Source organism: Ruditapes philippinarum, unplaced genomic scaffold (assembly GCF_026571515.1).
Source record: "Ruditapes philippinarum isolate M1 unplaced genomic scaffold, ASM2657151v2 ctg682_1_1_1_1, whole genome shotgun sequence".
NCBI lineage: Eukaryota > Metazoa > Mollusca > Bivalvia > Venerida > Veneridae > Ruditapes > Ruditapes philippinarum.
The window spans coordinates 130,472-149,508 of record NW_026852798.1 but is presented as its reverse complement, the minus strand read 5'-3'; the positions used below and the strand labels follow the sequence as shown (position 1 = coordinate 149,508).

General features: G+C 34.5%; 1 protein-coding gene across 2 annotated transcripts; it reads left to right on the top strand.

Moving 5' to 3' along the window:
* The first annotated feature begins 376 nt into the window (after positions 1-376).
* Positions 377-17,316, top strand: LOC132724475 (fatty-acid amide hydrolase 2-like). Of its 2 annotated transcripts, none has more exons than XM_060709348.1 (8): positions 377-431; positions 4,988-5,182; positions 7,151-7,370; positions 8,317-8,526; positions 9,828-9,947; positions 11,679-11,830; positions 15,485-15,583; positions 16,140-17,316. In XM_060709348.1, exons 2-8 carry the CDS (start codon positions 4,991-4,993, stop codon positions 16,734-16,736), a joined length of 1,590 nt encoding a protein of 529 aa, XP_060565331.1. In that variant the 5' UTR covers positions 377-431; positions 4,988-4,990; the 3' UTR covers positions 16,737-17,316. The 2 variants fall into 2 exon arrangements, with proteins under 2 accessions (XP_060565331.1, XP_060565339.1); XM_060709356.1 differs by having other exon boundaries at positions 398-435.
* The last annotated feature ends 1,721 nt before the right edge of the window (positions 17,317-19,037 follow it).

The window sequence follows — 19,037 nt, the reverse complement described above, 5'->3', positions numbered from 1 at the left end:
CCTTAATTGATCTTTTACTCACTGTCTATGAACTTTTGTTTCTGTGTCTTCCTCCACCGAATTAAAGATTGCATTTCACTCGAGTAAATTACGCCGTGTTTGCGGTCGATCTAATTACCACAGGACTCACCAAGACACCCAAAGACTACCCCAAGCCAGATTACCCCGAGGCACCCAATTTCCACCCAGGTCAGAATTTCGGCGTTGGTAATGCTCGTACTTACGCCATATCACCTATATTTTTGCAAAAAATAATTATCTTATTGTATATATTAAAAATACTGACCCAGTTGTGTTTAAAAAACTTCATTAAAAAAAAATATTTATTTAAAGCATCTTTTCGCTTTGCATCGCTTCTTGTCGCTACTAAATTTCTTCTTGTCGCTTCTAAGTCCCACCTCAAAAGGGAAGTAATCGAAGTTAATTTATTAGTGAGTAAGTGGTAAATTTCTAGTTTTAATACTAAATTAATAATGTATCAAAGTATTTGCAATTGAATTATACGTTCACTATTATTGAATCTTAACTAATGTTTCAAAACCGCTTTTAATGTAGACGTAAATTCCTTTAAAAATAGATTTTTAATGTTTTTAGTAATAGATTTCGGACAAAAGATATTTCGGATAAAAATTAATTCCTTTAAAGCATGATAATATAATAAGTGAACAGAATTATATGAACATGAAACACCAATGTTCAAGAGATTGCATAATGGGGTTGAGAGTGGTTTCGTCGAACTACCGGTTCGACAAACTTATCTTGTATAATTCATAGGTAATCGGCGCGTTGATTGGTCACTACCCCCGCACCCCCCTCCCCCCTCACCCCACACCCACTCTACAGCCCTCCTACCTCTCAAAACCATGTAAAATACAGTATTTTTCATTTAAAACATGTTTTAATATATGGTTTATGCTTTTAATTCAATAACCTTCATTTCCTACAAAAAATAAAAATTGATACATATATATTTAGTAAAGGTATGCAACTTGCTGCTCATTTTTCAGCACTCATCTTAATATAAACTCCATAACGCCAACATTTTTCACTTCACCAATTTTCAAAATCTTGGTACCAAATGGTAGGGAATTGATTTCTCTTTAAGGAAATAAAGCTGTCATTACAATCATTTAAGTTATAAGAAGATATGTAATCTCAAAGTCACCGCAAGTGTAAGTCGATAGAGACCTGACTGCTGGGTTTTTGTCAAAATTACCCGACTAAATGGCAGTTTATTCGAAATGAATGCATATTTCATTGTATTGCGAATATAAATATGATCAAATTATATTATTATTTGTAATAACTGTTCAGTCAAAACAGCTAATAAAACTATAACAAACCTTTTTTCCGATATGCCAAATTCTCCAATCCAAAATGAAAGTACACATGTATAAACGGAAGCATTCGTATGGAGTATTTTCATTGGTCGTATGAAAACCTTAGACCAATGAAAATACTCCGTACAAAAAATGAAGGGGAGAGCACTCTGTAGAACTATTACTTGCATTATAATTTGGAATTTAACATATAGGAAAAAAGGTTTGTTATAGTTTTATAAGATGTTTTGATTGAACAGTTATTACAAATAATAATATAATTTGATCATATTTATATGCGCATTACAATGAAATATGCATTCATTTCGAATAAACTGCCGTTTAGTCGGGTAATTTTGAAGAAAACCCAGCGGTCAGATCACTGTCGAGTTACACTTGCGGTGACTTCGAGATTACATATCTTCTTATAACTTGAAATGATTGTAATGAGAACTTTAATTCCTTTAAGAGTAATCAATTCCCTACCATTTGGTACCAAAATATTGAAAATTGGTGAAAAAATGTTGAAGTTATGGAGTTCATATTAAGATGAGTGCTGAAAATTGAGCGGCGAGTTGCATACCTTTACTAAATATATATGTATCAATTTTTTATTTTTTGTAGGAAATGAAGGTTATTGAATTAAAAGCATAAACCAAATATTAAAACATGTTTCAAATGAAAAATACTGTATTTTACATGGTTTTGAGAGGTAGGAGGGCTGTAGAGTGGGTGTGGGGTGAGGGGGAGGGGGGTGCGGGGGTAGTGACCAATCAACGCGCCGATTACCTATGGTATAATTAAACAGGCTGTGGTTTTGCCAAACTTTATTTATACTGTTATAGAATGCCAGACGTTTCACTCCTAAGACATTTCACTATTGAGACATTTCACTCCCAAGATGATTCACACCGGGACGTTTCACTCCCAATTTGTATTTGTATGGACGTTTTACTCCCATTTTTTTAAATGTTTATAATAATTTAATGTGTACCGAGCTTTAATCACAGTAGTCCTAATTATAAGACCTATACGTAACTTATTTCATATTTATCATTCATTAAAAATCTGATATTTTACATTTTTCATTTTCCATGTTACGTTAGGTCTTAACAGATCTTTGCAAAATCGTGTAGCAAAAAATTGACATTAGACATCGATTTAGTTCTAATGCATTTAAACAATTAAGACAGCGTGTATTTACATTAATTTTGACCTATTTATGAACAAAACTAAAAAATAAATACCTTTTAACAAAATGATTAAACTGTCACATCCGAAAATGATAATTAAATCCTCTTATTTAATTAAATGCCTTATACAACCCATATACAAATGGCTGTCACACAGAGCGCGAAATCTGATTGGCTAATTCAAATGCAAGCGTTTAAATGAGTCCAGAAGTTTCTAACGGAATATTTTTTCAACGAAATAATTGCCCATGCACCGTCAGTGTGTTCGAAAATATTTTACCGTAAAGCTCTTTACTTAACCGGTATGGCCGATAGGCAAAACAGATTGATATTTATATTTTAATTTTAATTGATAAGTACATTGTTTGAGAGTTTTTGTTAATGATAGAGCATGCAATTGAAAGAAAAGAAGATAAACTTTTGAATAAAGCTTGAAAGGCAAAACAATAGACATTTTTATATTTTTTTAAAATGCTACGCGTTTATGAGCAATAACTTTTAGACGTCAGGCTTGACCAACATAAAACTATAACAAGCCTGTAACGTCCAATATATTGGACTATAATCACAGGAACCTGAAATTATATCCAAAACATAAAAATAACAATTTAAAAAAAATCCCATAGATATACTTTAAAAAAACACTTTATTTATATGAACCATGTCTAATTATACCCCCTAAAAACGAAGTTTGGGGGGGTATATAGGAGTCACCCGTTGGTCGGTCCAGACGTCCGTTGCATTTTCCTTGTCCGGAGCATAACTTGAAGACTAATGGTTGGAATTCAATATAACTACATACAATGGTCAAGCACATTGAGAGGAAGTGCAGTGCATAAGATTTATAACTCTATCTTGACTAATTACAGAGTTATTGCCAAGGGGAAGTGTAGTGCACAAGAACCATAACTCTATCTAAAGTAATTACAGAGTTATTGCCCTTTGTTACTTTTCCATTGCTTTCTTTTGTCCGGACTATAAGTTGAAGACTAATTGTTGGAATACATTATAACTTCATACAATGGTCAAGCACATTGAGAGGAAGTGCAGTGCACAAGAACCATAACTCTATCTTGACTAATTACAGAGGTATTGCCCTTTGTTACTTTTCCTTGTCCTGGGCATAACTTGAAAACTACTGGTTGGAATTAAAAACAACTTCCCGGCTCGTAAAAATATGTGGCATTTTATCATGTTTCGTGAAAATATATTCCATATTTCACTCAAACGAAAAAATATCCTCTTAATACTAGAATTCCATTTAATGTTCACTTAACCCAATAATCAGAATTTAAAAAAAGAAAATTAATTTTATAAATTTAAAATTTTAAAATAATTTTAAAATAAAAAATGATGATTCAATCATACCTGACCCAAAGTCCAGCATGTTTTCAGTAGCAGCATCTGATATATACTCAATCATGAAAATATGAGTGTAAAGAAAACATGTACATGCATCAAATAAAAATTTGAAATGTTTGTGTAACAGTTGCTGATCTGAGCTGGCTTAGATGAAGTCATGCGGGGAAAGCTTATTAGAAAAGAAAAAACATACATGTACATACATGTATATATATATTAATAAAATAAAAAGGTAAAACATTGTAAAAATCTATTGTCCCCATAATAAGATATGTGTAAAGCTGATCAGCAGCTGCCACATGCTGAAAAACTAACACACTGACGAATGAGTCTTATGTATGTACAGAACAGTTGTAAGCACATATGGAATACACAAGAACTGGAAGCACATGAGAGCACATAAAAAATAATAAAAAACAAAAATTCTGGCCTTATACAGCATTTCTTTATGGCAGACAAAATACAGAAAAAAACAAAAGAAGCATGCAGTTACATTAAGCATGAACTTGTAACAGTAACTAAAGAGAATGCATAGAGAACAATGAATAAAACACTGAGGCGCACATAGAACATTTTCATTTGAAGCCACTCCAGGTCAGGTCAAAAAGACCAAATTCAGGAATTTTTTGTTTGTTACTGCGGACAAATTCTACAAGTACTCACAAAATTTGAGCCATGTCATGACAAAACCAACATATTGGGTTTGCGACCAGCATGGATCCAGACCAGCCTGCGCATCCGCGCAGTCTGATCAGGATCCATGCTGTTCGCTTACAAACCCTATAACAAGTTGAGAAACTGATAGCAAACAGCATTGATCCTGATCAGACTGCGCGGATGCGCAGGCTGGTCTGGATCCATGCTGGTCGCAAACCCACTATGTTGGTTTTGTCATGACACGGCTCATTTATCAGTCCTGCCATGTAGTAAAAATTTCCCTCTTTGTCACTTTAATAAGTAGATCTATCTTTAAACAACAATGGACAAAGCTTAGGTAAAAACACCTTCAAGTCACATGACAGAATCCGGCAGAATTGTAAGAAAAACAGGAACACTAATTGAATTGTATGATTTAATACCATACATGTACCTTTTAAATTCTTTATTTTTCAGACAATGAAGGCAGCCAAGATCATCCAGCAGTTATTATACTATATTCTAACTTTACTCAGCTTTGTGATTACACCCATAGCTGACAAAATATTTTCTTTGATATATGATGGATCATCCAAAGGTGTCCCCCCTGTTGAAGATGATATTTTACTTCAAAGTGCAACAACTCTTGCCATAAAAATTAGGTCAAGGGAGGTGAGTATGTTTTGATTTGAAGCGATAACATAATATATCTGTATCTGTAAAAAAAATGTAGCATTCTATAATAATTGATATATATATTTTTATATTCTTTATGATTCTAGTAGTAGATGTTCTGAAAGAGTTGTTACTTCAAGTTGCTTGTAATCCCCTGCCGATGGAATCGGAAGGGGGATATAGTTTTGGCGCTGTCCGTCCGTCCATCCGTCCGTCCGAATTTCGTTTCCGGACTAGTTCTCTGCAACTACTGGCTGGAATTCAACAAAACATTATGGGAATCATTAATATCAAGAGGAGATGCGCATATCGTAGGCTTGTTCCGGTCAGACCATTTAACTCAGAGTTATGGCCCTTGATTAGTTATGTAGTATGCATATAGAGTAAAAATCGTTTCCACTCTGCTTCTCTGCAACTGCTGGCTGGAATTCAATGAAACTTTATGGGAACCTTCAATACCAAGAGGAGATGCCCATATCGTCGGCTTGTTCCGGACAGATACTTTAACTTAGAGTTATGGCCCTTGATTAGTTATGCAGTATGCATATGGAGTAAAAATCGTTTCTGCCTTACTTCTCTGCAACTACTGTCTGGAATTCAATGAAACTTTATGGGAACCTTCAATACCAAGAGAAGATGTGTATATCATTGCCTTGTTGGAGTCAGACACTTTAACTCAGAGTTATGACCCTTGATTAGTTATGCAGTATGCATATAGAAAAATATTCGTTTCCTCGCTACTTCTCTGCAACTACTGGCTGGAATTCAATGAAACTTTATTGGAACCTTCAATACCAAGAGGAGATGCCCATATTGTCGCCTTGTTTGGGTCAGACATTTTAACTTAGAGTTATGACTCTTGATAACTTAGGCAGTATACAACCAGGGCAATAATTGTTTCCATGCTACTTCTCTGTTACTACTGGCTGGAATTCAATGAAACTTTATTGGATACTAAGAGGAGATGTGCATATAGTCACCTTTTTCTGGCCAGACACTTATAACTCAGATTTATGGCCCTTGATTAGTTATGCAGTATGCATACATCTCATTGGCATTTCCAGATATTACTATTTAACACAAAGTTATGGCTCTGTTATTGCCCTGAATATTTATCAAGTTCAAAGAATATTATACAAATATGGACTTTTTAGCTGTTGAATATGATGTGATATGTACTGAAAAAATTAATATTGATTATATAATAATACTGTTTATGCCATGATTAATATATAAATAAAGCCTTATGTCTTTAGTTGTTGTGTTAATAATAACCAGTACTCGGCGGGGGATATAAATTCAACAAATTTGCTTGTTTACTTCTGAATTATTTCTTGTCTAAATATATCACTGCTTGCCTCCCCTGACTTGTCCTGTCTTAGTTTCAGCTTTCAACAATATTATCCTTGACAGCCTGCACCTTGGCATATAGTTATTGAACCATTTGTCCGAACAATGTAAACAAAAACTGGCAAGTTGGATTTCTGTCTGAACCAATGGCTACATAATTTACAAACTTAACTGTATCTATACAAAGTACATGATCATGGCAAGTTACATAATAATGGCTTCCATTTTTTCCTAGTTATTGCCCTTTTTATGAACACTTTAAAAATGGAAATGGTTAACTTAAACCAGCAAGTTAGATATATAATTATATAAGTTCTAGGTTTAATATTAGATTTAACTTTCTTATCAATACAAATTATATGATATTGGCAAGTAATATGTGTGTCACAGCCATCCATTTCTCCCCAGTTATTTCCCTTTTTGTCACCTTAAAAATAGAATATTGTATTAAAAGGTTAACATATTCCAGGAAGTTGCATAAATCTTAAATTCTTTAAATTGATGTCATTCATGTGTAATTGGGACATGCCTAGGGTGGTCCTCTACCTTTGGTCGGAGTTTGGGGTCTTTATTGGGTCAATTGTAATTATTTTAAGATTGAAATAATTTGACTAGTTGATGGCAGAAGCTGTCATGGACAAGTATATCAAGAGGGTAACTGAGCTACATGAAGACCTTAACACAGTTGTGTCGAGACGATTCACTGAGGCTATAAAAGAGGCTCGAGCTCTGGATGAAGAACTAGACAGGAATGCTGATGATGACAAGTTCTCAGAGAAAAATAAGCCTTTGTTGGGTGTACCTATGTCAGTGAAAGAGGCATTCAGTGTTACTGGTAAGATTACTTGAAAATATAATATATATGAGCCGCGTCACGACAAAACCAACATAGTGGGTTTGCGACCAGCGCAGTCTGATCAGGATCCATGCTGTTCGCTATCAGTTTCTCTACTTGTAATAGGGTTTGTAAGCGAACAGCATGGATCCTGATCAGACTGCGCGGATGCGCAGGCTGGTCTGGATCCATGCTGGTCACAAATGCATAACGTTGGTTCTGTCGTGACGCGGCTCATATATAAAGTGTCTTTGAACTTTAAACCCCCTAATCTGCTGAATTAGTGCTAAAAAAAAAAGGATTTCAGAATCAAAATGCATAAACTGAGCTGCTAACAGTATAAAGCCTATGCATGACCTGGCTCTATACTAGTAGCAAAAGCTTATTACTTTGAGTTCTTGCAGGTTATGGGGTTATACACCCTTATGAAGAATTTCTAGATTGACACTGTTGACTTTGGTATTCAGAGTTTTTGCTAACGGCAAAGGGCTTGTGCTTATTTTCATATAACAACATCGTCCCTACAGTTGATCAACATGTAACATATATGTTTATGGTTTGGCAGTGGGTATCCAACGATGCAAAAACAATAGCTGCAGTGATTTTACAACTTATATTTATATGAATTGTTGGTAAGGTGGATTGAAAATCTAAGTAAAAACAGCAAAGTATTAAAAGTTATAATCTGTATCTAAATGATATGAAACAATTAAAGAATGAACATATTAAATACAATGTACCTATGTTGTGACCATATATTATTATTTTCCTCATTATGTTTAACAAAAATGTAAAAATTCAGTGCTTGATTATAGTGATAATGCTTTATTTAAACTATTTCCACTCATTACTGGAATATATCTGTTGTCAAGATTGTCCCATTTTTTCCTTTGTATTATATAAAATTAATCCTTATTTTTTTTCTACATATGTGAATGTTTTGTAGGAATGCCAAATTCTGGAGGTCTTGTGTCACGAGGATCATTTAGAGGTGAATCTGATTGTCCAGTTGTACAGAGATTGAGAGAGGCCGGTGCTATACCATACTGTATGACCAATACAAGTGAGCTCTGTATGTGGTATGAGTCTGCTAACCGGCTGTACGGCCGTTCTAAAAACCCTTACCATACTGGAAGGATCGTTGGAGGAAGTTCTGGTAATGAGCATTATATTTTAAGGAGTTATTGCCCCTGATCTCTTGGGAAATAAAGATAAATAAGTTGAAAAATTGTTTGCATATGTTTACCCATTGTCGGATACACAAAGTTGGTTTACATGTAACATAACATATAAATGTTAATTGTTCAGTCGTGGGTATCTTACCAATGATGTTTACCATCAGAAGAAAATAATGCATTTATTTATCCTTTTTTTCGGGGAGGGATGGGGGTCAAATTTAAGGAGTTATTGCTTCTGGAATAATAGAAAATAAACATAACTATTTACATCATTGAAATTTGCGTGTTTACTGTTAAAAGATGAAATTTTCATCAAAAAAAGTTTTAATCAACCTACTGTATAGTCATGTAGATGTATTGATACTTTTGAAATAATAACAATGATGATGATGATGATAAAATAATATTAAAATTTATTTCTCTATTTTATTTCAACAGTTGAGAAAACAGAAAGTAGTTTCGTACTGTTTTAAATTTGTTTTGACACCAGTTTTGATAAATAAATAAATTAATAATTATACTTGATTCAGCAAAGGTAACTTGATAAAATAATTCATATCTACAAACAAACATTTAACTCTTACATTTAAAAAGCCAATCACATCAAACTTAGCAACACATTAAAGAAACCACACTGAGGTGTAAAACCTAAAAAAATTTCCATTTCTAAATTAGATCAACTGGGGTATTTATTATAGAAAGATATGCAAAAGATTATGAAGAAACATACTCTCAATAAATCAAAAATCATAATTTTTTAGCCGCGCCATGACAAAACCAACATAATGGGTTTGTGACCAGCATGGATCCAGACCAGCCTGCGCATCCGCGCAGTCTGATTAGGATCCATGCTGTTCGCTATCAGATTCTGTACTTGTTATAGGGTTTGTAAGCGAACAGCATGGATCCTGATCAGACTGCGTGGATGCGCAGACTGGTATGGATCCATGCTGGTCGCAAACCCATTATGTTGGTTTTGTCATGGCGCGGCTCATATTTTTGTGCAATTCTTAGCCCGATGCTAGTGAAAAGTGATGCAATGCTTTTCAATTTTCACAATAAAATGAATCATTCTGGATAAACAGAATGAGCAAATGATCTGAAATTTGCACACAAGTTAGTGGTGAATCCCTACATCAAATGGAACATTAATCTCAAAAAAATATTTCTTATCCTGTCATGTCAAAAAGTCTCAGTGGAGTACCTTTAAAAAGATGTTTACATAAAATTAAAGATATGAAGTTTTATGCTATAAATGATTATATTAAATGTTTTTCAGGTGGCGAGGGTTGTAATATAGCGTCTGGGGGAGCAGTTATTGGTATAGGCTCAGATATAGGGGGCAGTATACGTATGCCTGCTTTCTTCAATGGTATCTTTGGACACAAACCTTCCAGAGGTACGTTAGAGTGAATGGATTACTTGTGAATTAAAGAAATTTTCAGGGGTGTCCATGGCCTAGTGGTTAAAGTTGATGACTTCAAACCAGGTGCCCCTCAGTGCTGTAGATTCAAAGCCCACTAGGGACTTTGGATGCTTTCATGTGATGAAGCTGTTCAGCTAGGTTATTGACTGCAGGTGGTTCTAGTCAGATGCCCGCTGGTGCCTGAAATATGGTAATGCACTGAGAGTCACCTGAGATCTTCCTCCACCAGTAAAGCTTGGCCTTTAAGGTGTTGGTGTGATGTGTACAGATTTTGTCCTTAACATTAATTAGAAAAAGATCATATGCACTCAACTGTCCAATATGGAAAAATGTATTGAATGCTTCCTGAAATTAACCAGTAAAAGTGGAAACATTATCATGACCTTGTAGGACTTATATCCCTTGGTTAAGAGGCAGACACCTTAACTACTAGGCCACTGCTCTCCTTAGGCTAATTTGATATAAATTAGGGATGGCAACGAGTAACCGGTTAACCGAGTACTCGATCGAACGTCCGAATATCGGTTAAAAAAATTGATATTCGATTACTCGGAAAAAATGTATACTTTCTATTTTATTTGCTATTTAGACAGTTTGGTGTATCCAATTATCAAAAATTCGAAGATGTGCATATACCTTCATAAATACCTGTTAAATGCAATCACAACTTCCTTGCAGAGGTGCGAAAATGATACCATAAAGTTAATGAGGCGATCAACAGTTTGACACGCGCACATGTGTCGCTTACGTCATCCGGCCTCTTATGATATTTAGTAACCTTTAATTGTGTAACATAATGCAGTTTGTACACGAATCGAGTTTTAAGGTAACATTTTTGAAAACAACAAAGGGCCGTATTGCTATTATGATATAATAATTAAGGTAGTATTTAGACCCGGTTAAACTTTTGTTGCCGCCGATCAGTCTATTTTATTACAAGAAGAAAAAGATGTATCAACTGCTAAACATGTTTTAAACTTGATATTACATTAATTAAAAAATGTTCTAAAGTATAATGTCGTTGATTTAATTTTAATTAATTTGTCTCCTTCGCAGTCCTATCTATAGTTACGAATTCTATGAATGTAAATAGAAAACGAAAGTAGCATGCGGACGGTGTTGATATTGTGTGATAAACTTTGAAGATTATTGGAAATCGTCCGAGTAACCGAGTACTCGATCGGAAAAATGATCGAGTACTCGAGTATTAATTTTGGTATTCGTTGCCATCCCTAATATAAATCTATATGAAATGACAATTTGTGTAAGATTATGAATATTTGTATCTTGCATACATATACATTTTACTTGAATGATTAAGATTCTGCCAGGGACTTTGAATTCTTTCATGTTATGATACTATCCAGCTAGCTTATGGAACATTGGTGGTTTCTAAGGTGCACGCTTATACCTTAAAGAATATAGAGGGGCACTTGAGGTCATCCTCCACCAGTAACCCTTAAGAATTGCCACCAATTGCAGATTATCACCCATTTCAGATTATCTTCCATTGCAGATTATCACCCATTTCAGATTATCTCCCTTTGCAGATTATCACCGATTGCATATTATCTCCCATTGCAGATTATCACCCATTTCAGATTATCTCCCATTGCAGATTATCACCCATTGCAGATTATCACCCATTGCAGATTATCACATATAATAGCTACTGTATTTATCAGATATGCTGCTTGATTTAAGGGCTTGTTCCTGACGAAGGCCAGTTTCCATTAGCAACAGGGAAAGATAAAGATTTGCTGAGTACAGGACCAATGTGCAGATACATGGACGATATTCTTCCCATGTTGAGAGTAATGGCAGGTTCTAACAAGCAGGCAAATCTAGAGAAAAAGGTATTTTTTCTTACTTAACAGATGGTAAAATCTGTGAAATGGCTAAATAAAGTGGAAATTGAAAATCTATATGGTTTTTAGCTCGTCTCTTCGGAGATTTGGGAGAGCTATTGTATTCAAGTAGCACTTTGGTTAAGTTTTAGTGTGCAAATCGGCATCTCCAGAACCACTGTAGGGAATGGGTTGAAAAAAAATAATTCTAACATGGATAATTCTAACATAGATTTTGTCAGAATAAAGTCCCTTTGAAGGTAGAAAATTTTACATTATCCAAGCTCTTTATTATTGTCAAACACTGAGAATAGTCAAGCACACAGTCACTGTCCTACTGACAGCTCTTGTTTATCAAGTGGGGGTCACTTATTTTTCTTGTAAAATAACTACAGTTCAAGCCCGGTTATTTTAATTGCCAGGGACTAAAAATTTACTTTAAAAAATCCATGGGTTCCAATAATCAAAATCTGAATATTGTGATAGACAAAAACTATTCCACTTTGGCCAATCATAGCAAAACTAACGTTAACAACACACTTTTTTCCAGCAATGAATCAAAAAAAATAAATATTCAAGAAAAGATGTGTAAAAATAAAATGTTATTGGTATTGAAGACATAAATACTTGCATTTTATTCTACATTATGTAGCACATATAGCATTTTCATGAATATTATCACTGTCATCTTCAAGCAAAAACAGTAACGACATCTAACATGGTGCAGAATTTTTTATTTTTGATAATGAAAGTTAATTAATTAAAGAAAACGCAAAAAGTAATTATCACGATTGTCTAAATACACGCATGACTGTTGGAAATTTTTATGCCCCCGCCATGTAATGGCCGGGGCATATAGTGTTACCCTGTTCCGTCCTTCCGTCATTCCGTCCTTCCGTCCTTCCGTCATTCCGTCCTTCCGTCATTCTGTCATTCCGTCATCATCAGTTTCCGTTCATTATCTTAGTAACGGTTGCACATATTCAACTCAAATTTGACATATGAATATGTCATGAGAAAATACAGGTCAAGTTCGAATTTGGTCACGGTTCGATGATTTTTGGCAGAGTTATGCCCCTTTTACTTTGAAAATAATATGAAATTTTCAGTTTCCGTTCATTATCTCCCCAACGGTACAACACATTCAACTCAAATTTGACATATGGATATGTCATGAGAAAATACAGGTCAAGTTCGAATTTGGTCATGGTTCAACGATTTTTGGCAGAGTTATGCCCCTTTTACTTTGAAAATAATATGAAATTTTCAGTTTCCGTTCATTATCTCCCCAACGGTACAACACATTCAACTCAAATTTGACATATGGATATGTCATGAGAAAATACAGGTCAAGTTTGAATTTGGTCATGGTTCAATGATTTTTTTCAGAGTTAAGCCCCTTATTACTTTGAAAATAATATGAAATTTTCAGTTTCTGTTTATTATCTCCCCAACAGTACAACACATTCAACTCAAATTTGACATATGGATATTTTTTTGGAATGCCAAGGTCAAGTTCGAATTTGGTCATGGTTCAATAATTTTTGGCAGAGTAATGCCCTTTTCACTTTGAAAAAAATTTAAAATTTACAGTTTCTGTTCATTATCTACCCAACAGTGTTACATATTCAACTCAAATTTGACATATGGATATGTCAAAGGAATGGGCAGGTCAAGTTGGAATTTGGTCATGGTTAGATGATTTTTTTGGCAGAGTTATGTCCCTTTCACTTTGAAAATAATATAGATACATCTTAGGAATAGGCAGTTTAAGTTTGAATTTGGTCGTGGTTCAATGATTTTGGACAAACTTATCTTTCTTGAATATTGGAAAAAATTTTGAACTTTCAGTTTCAGCACTCATACTTTTGTGGAAATGTATGTAGCCATTATTTTGGCTACAAATATGAAATATGCTATTTTCAAAAGGTTAAGACTGAATAATTTCAGTGCTTTGAACATTGTATGAAAATGGTTTGTGTTAACATTGAAAAGGGCTTTGAACTTAAAATGAAAACAATAATTTGTGCAAACAAATTTGGAACTAAATATAATAACATCTGAAATTTTGGCTGCATGCGGGGGCATCCGTGGCATGATGACACATTTCTAGTTTTTTAAAAAGTCGAATGGTCAGCGAATGGATCAGCGCTAATTAGTCTGGATTTGAATAATATTTGTGAAATTCTTTCATAATTGTATAATCCGGACCAAAATTTTTCTTCGAAATTTAGGAGGTATTTATATAATACTTTTATATTTATATTGATTTAACATTATTTATATTGATACAAAAAAGGACCGCCGATCTACTTTGGATAAAGCCTGATATTCAAATAAAGGGCTGTCGAATAACCAGGGTCTGACTGTATTATATATTTTACTGTATGACACATGTTTAATATAACAATATTCATTTTCATTCAAACATTTCCAACAAGTAAAAACCAAAACCAGGACAAGTAAAATGTCAAAACAAATTTTATTTTCATTAATCTAATGCCTTTATTCATATGATAAAAAGAATCTCACATTTGTTGTCATATAATTTATTAAACTTGCCAGAGGTAACAAATCTTGTACTCATTTATTAAGATGTTTTATCACATACTGGTGCCACTTTTGCGATTTCATAAAAATGCTTTTGCACAGCTGTGCATATATTTTGATGCGACATCATTTGTGTTATACAGAGTGTAAAGAGACGCTAAATGTTAGCGTTACACTAGAGGTGCATCAATTTTACAGTATTTTGGGCATGTACTAATTAAAATTTTAAAAGGTTCGGAGGCTCGCATAATATAATTATATTCAACTTGTTAAAAAAATTCAGTATTGAACTTAACTCATTCAATATCGTATACGTAAAATTCTATACCTAAAAACTTCTTTATGTATTCTATTGTGTTGATGGAAGGGAAGTAATGCTTTATCAACTATTTTTGTTAACAGTTTGGATTTATCTCCCATGTTACATGTATGAACCATGTAATGATTGAATTAAATATTTTCAAAGTTATATGAATTTCACTGGAAACAGAAATGGAAGTTATAAAATTTAAAAGTGTCATTGACATTTCACGTAGCATTTACCAGTATGTTTTTATGAAAATCATAATGCTTCCTAATAAATGAAGGTGAGGTTAATTTGTTTTTATTTAATAGTTGGTCAAATTGACTGGAACAATCGGTTAACTTTGTGCATAATTAATCATTCTTGTGTTGCATGCTATTGAGAAGCGGCAATATATAGGTATCATTTCTCTGATATCTGTCTGTCCGTCCTTCACAAAACTCCTTAGAAACTACTGGTGCAATTTCATTTGAACTTTAAAGGAATGGTCAGTATCAAGCCTTTTTTTTTTTTATTCAATGATTTTTGTCAAGAGTTATGGCCCTTTAATGGTTTTTATTCTTTTTAAAGTTTTGTCAAGGCTACTTCTCTTATACTATCAATGCAAATTTAATGAAACTTTACAGGATTGATCGATACATCAAGAACTCATATTAAACTGGTTTTCCAAATGCGTGATTTTGCTGAGTTATGGTCCTTGAATAAATAACAAACATGTTTTGGCCTGTTAATGATTTTTGTGTCCCCTGCTGTACAGTAGCTACCATCAAGCGACACATGTAGTCACTTATCGTTCTTGTTTTTTAAAGGTAGATGTGTCAAAGTTATGTATATATAACATAGTGGATGATGGTGGAAGTTTATTGGTATCTAAAGTGGATCCACAACTTAAACAAGTTCAAGCAAAGGTTTTGTATAGTTTTTATAAAGTATCCATGACTTTTTTCAGCTCTGGGAGAAAAATTACAGGTCCCTTTTATAGGTGGAAAACTGTGTTGTAATGTTTATTAAATGGAAAAAAAAATAAAAGTAGTATTATTGAAAATAACTAACAGAAAACAGCATATTTTTATTTTTAAATATCAAGAACTACAGTAAGTAAATCTACAATGAAACTTAGTTATAACTTGTCAGGACCGTGTCGTTTTGTAAATCATATCTGAGGTTTCTTTAAATTGTAATTAAAAGTGATGATGATGCAAAGCCCTTTTGTGAAATGCAAAAATTTAAGAATGCAGAAATGAGCAAAATAGACAGATTTTGCCTTGTCCTGTTGTGTTATATTTTCCTACTTTTGATTAAAGTTGTAAAGGAAAACAGATCAGCAATAGATCTTTTTTACTTTCTTGAACTGGCTAGGTCCAGTCAGTCTTGGGCTTCAGAATTTTGTCCCTTTCAAGGTCATGTTACTGACCATATAATCAGCCTTTCATAAATTTTCATTTTCAAATTTTGTTTTATCAGGTTGTTCATTTCTTGGAGACTTCTGTGGGTTCAACAGTAAAAACCATTACCATACCGAAGTTCAAGTATGCTGTAGATATGTGGGCAGCTAAAATGACAACATCAGGTGGAACCACCTTCTGTGAGTACATGGGATACGAGGGACCACCTATTAACCCTTACCTAGAGTTCCTAAAGTGGTGCATTGGACAATCGAAACATACTCTGCCTGCGATAGCTCTAGGTTGTGTAGAAAAACTGGATCATCTGCTTGAGGGCGTGAATCGAAAGGCGCTGGCTAGTTTCGAGCATATGGAGGCAGAAGTTAATGACTTGTTAGATGAAAATAGTGTAATAATCTATCCTTCCCATCCAAAGTTAGCACCTTACCATAACCAGCCGTTAATGTACCCCTTCAATTGGGCGTACACAGGTTTGTTCAATACACTAGGATTGCCAGTGACTCAGATACCACTGGGTTTAAGCACTGAAGGGTTGCCTCTTGGCGTTCAGATAGTGGCGGGTATGAACCAAGATGCGGTGAGTTTAGCCGTGGCACAAGAGCTGGTAGATGCTCAGATTGCTGGCTGGGTAAATCCTGGCACGAGTACAGCCTAGTCTCCGTAAAGTAATATTTAGACACAGAATGAAAAGGCAATGACAGATGTATTTTTAACTGCAGATTTCACCTAAAGTGATTTAACCCTTTAAACAACGCTCCCTTTTAACTAGTCATCTTTGGTCCATAAGTTGATATCGATTTTATATGTCTTACTCAGGAAATAAGCATTATTTTGGGAACATCTATTTAAATTTTTTGTAAGGCATTAGGTAAGTTATTTATAATCTACCTCACAAGTTGAGTTTTAAGATTTAACAATACACCAACATACTTATTTGCTGAACGTGAGACTTCACATTTACCACCTGTCGACAGCAAGACCATCATGCACTTTAATTTGTATGGCCATCACTCCAAACTTGAGTACATGTATCAAAATTACAAATTTACTGTTTATATGACTTAAAATAATTAAATTTTGTTTTAGTTCAGAAGTTATTTCATTTCTGTATTAAAGGTAGCTGAAAGTTATATAATAACCCTTCGAGCATCCCTTATATGGTGGTAGGCTTAAAATATCCTAACACAGAATCTGCAAAAGAAGGGATTTTTATTTTTTAATCGGGATGTTGGTTTTTTTTTTTTGTGTTTTTTTATACCCCCGGTCAACAAAGTTGTAAGGGGGGTATACTGGAATCAGCTTGTCCGTCCGGCCGTCCGTCGGTTTTTTCTTGTCCGTCCAATAACTTAAGATTCCTTTGACCTTTAGTCTTATTATTTGGCATGGAGGTTAGTCATGATTAGTAGATGACCCCTATTGATTTTGAGGTCACTAGGTCAAAAGTCAAGGTCACAGGGGCCTTGACTTTAAAAAGCTTGTCCCCCCAATAACTTAAGATTCCTTTGATCTACAGTCGTCATATTTGGCATGGAGGTTAGTCATGATTATTAGATGACCCCTATTGATTTTGAGGACACCAGGTCAAAGGTCAAGGTCACAGGGGCCTTGACTTCAAAAAGCTTGTCCGCCCAATAACTTAAGATTCCTTTGACCCACAGTCTTCATATTTGGCATGGAGGCTAGTCATGATAAGAAGATGACCCCTATTGATTTTGAGGTCACCAGGTCAAAGGTCAAGGTCACAGGGGCCTTGACTTCAAAAAGCTTGTCCGCCCAATAACTTAAGATTCCTTTGACCCATAGTCTTCATATTTGGCATGGAGGTTAGTCATGATTAGTAGATGACCCCTATTGACTTTGAGGTCACCAGGTCAAAGGTCAAGATCACAGGGGCCTTGACTTCAAAAAGCTTGTCCGCCCTATAACTTAAGATTCCTTTGACCCACAGTCTTCATATTTGGCATGGAGGCTAGTCATGATAAGTAGATGACCCCTATTGACTTTGAGGTCACCAGGTCAAAGGTCAAGGTCACAGGGGCCTTGACTTCAAAAAGCTTGTCCGCCCAATAACTTAAGATTCCTTTGACCCACAGTCTTCATATTTGGAATGGAGGTTAGTCATGATTAGTAGATGACCCCTATTGATTTTGAGGTCACCAGGTCAAAGGTCAAGGTCACAGGGACTTTGACTTCAAAAAGTTTGTCTGCCCAATAACTTTAGATTCCTTTGACCCACAGTCTTCATATTTGGCATGGATGTTGATCATGATTAGTAGATGACCCCTTTTGATTTTGAGGTCACTGGATCAAAGGTCAAGGTCATAGGGACTTTGACTTCAAAAAGTTTGTCCACCCATTAACTTAAGATTCCTTTGACCCACAGTCTTCATATTTGGCATGGATGTTGATCATGACTATAAGGTGACCCCTATTGATTTTGAGGTCACTGGGTCAAAGGTCAAGGTCACAGGGACCTTGACAAAAAAAAAAAGCTTTTCTTCTCAGTTGCTAAAGAATGTCCTGTCCGCAATGTATTGATTTTGACATTTTCACATTTGAAGCATGTAGAATACATAACTTAGCAATGCACTGGCTTAGTAACCTCAGATTTGGCAGCTTGAGCTCTAAATGGCCACTGTTGATTCTGACAAAGTGGTATGCGGGGATATTCACGCCATGATAGTGGCAGTTCTAGTTTTTTTTTTTTGTAAACTAAGATAAACACTGATTTGTGAGCTTGTTGTTTGTACATGTAGTTGTGAACATAATTATTTAACATGATTTTGTCATACAGTGTGTTCTGTAATACTGTATTGAGTTGAGTATTGAATATTTTAATTTGTCACAGTGATAATGTAATTATGACACAGTGTTTTGTTACAGTAATACTGTAACATATAAGTAAAGTCCAATATATATACATTATGGCAAATATCTTCTATATTTGATGTTAAAG

What these genes read in the sequence shown, in the direction of transcription:
- LOC132724475 (XM_060709348.1), top strand. Translation starts at nt 4,991, where the DNA reads ATGAAGGCAGCCAAGATCATCCAGCAGTTATTATACTATATTCTAACT. An exon ending in AGGCAAATCTAGAGAAAAAG is followed by an intron (nt 11,831 to 15,484) that starts GTATTTTTTCTT and finishes TGTTTTTTAAAG; the next exon opens with GTAGATGTGTCAAAGTTATG. An exon ending in TTAAACAAGTTCAAGCAAAG is followed by an intron (nt 15,584 to 16,139) that starts GTTTTGTATAGT and finishes TTGTTTTATCAG; the next exon opens with GTTGTTCATTTCTTGGAGAC.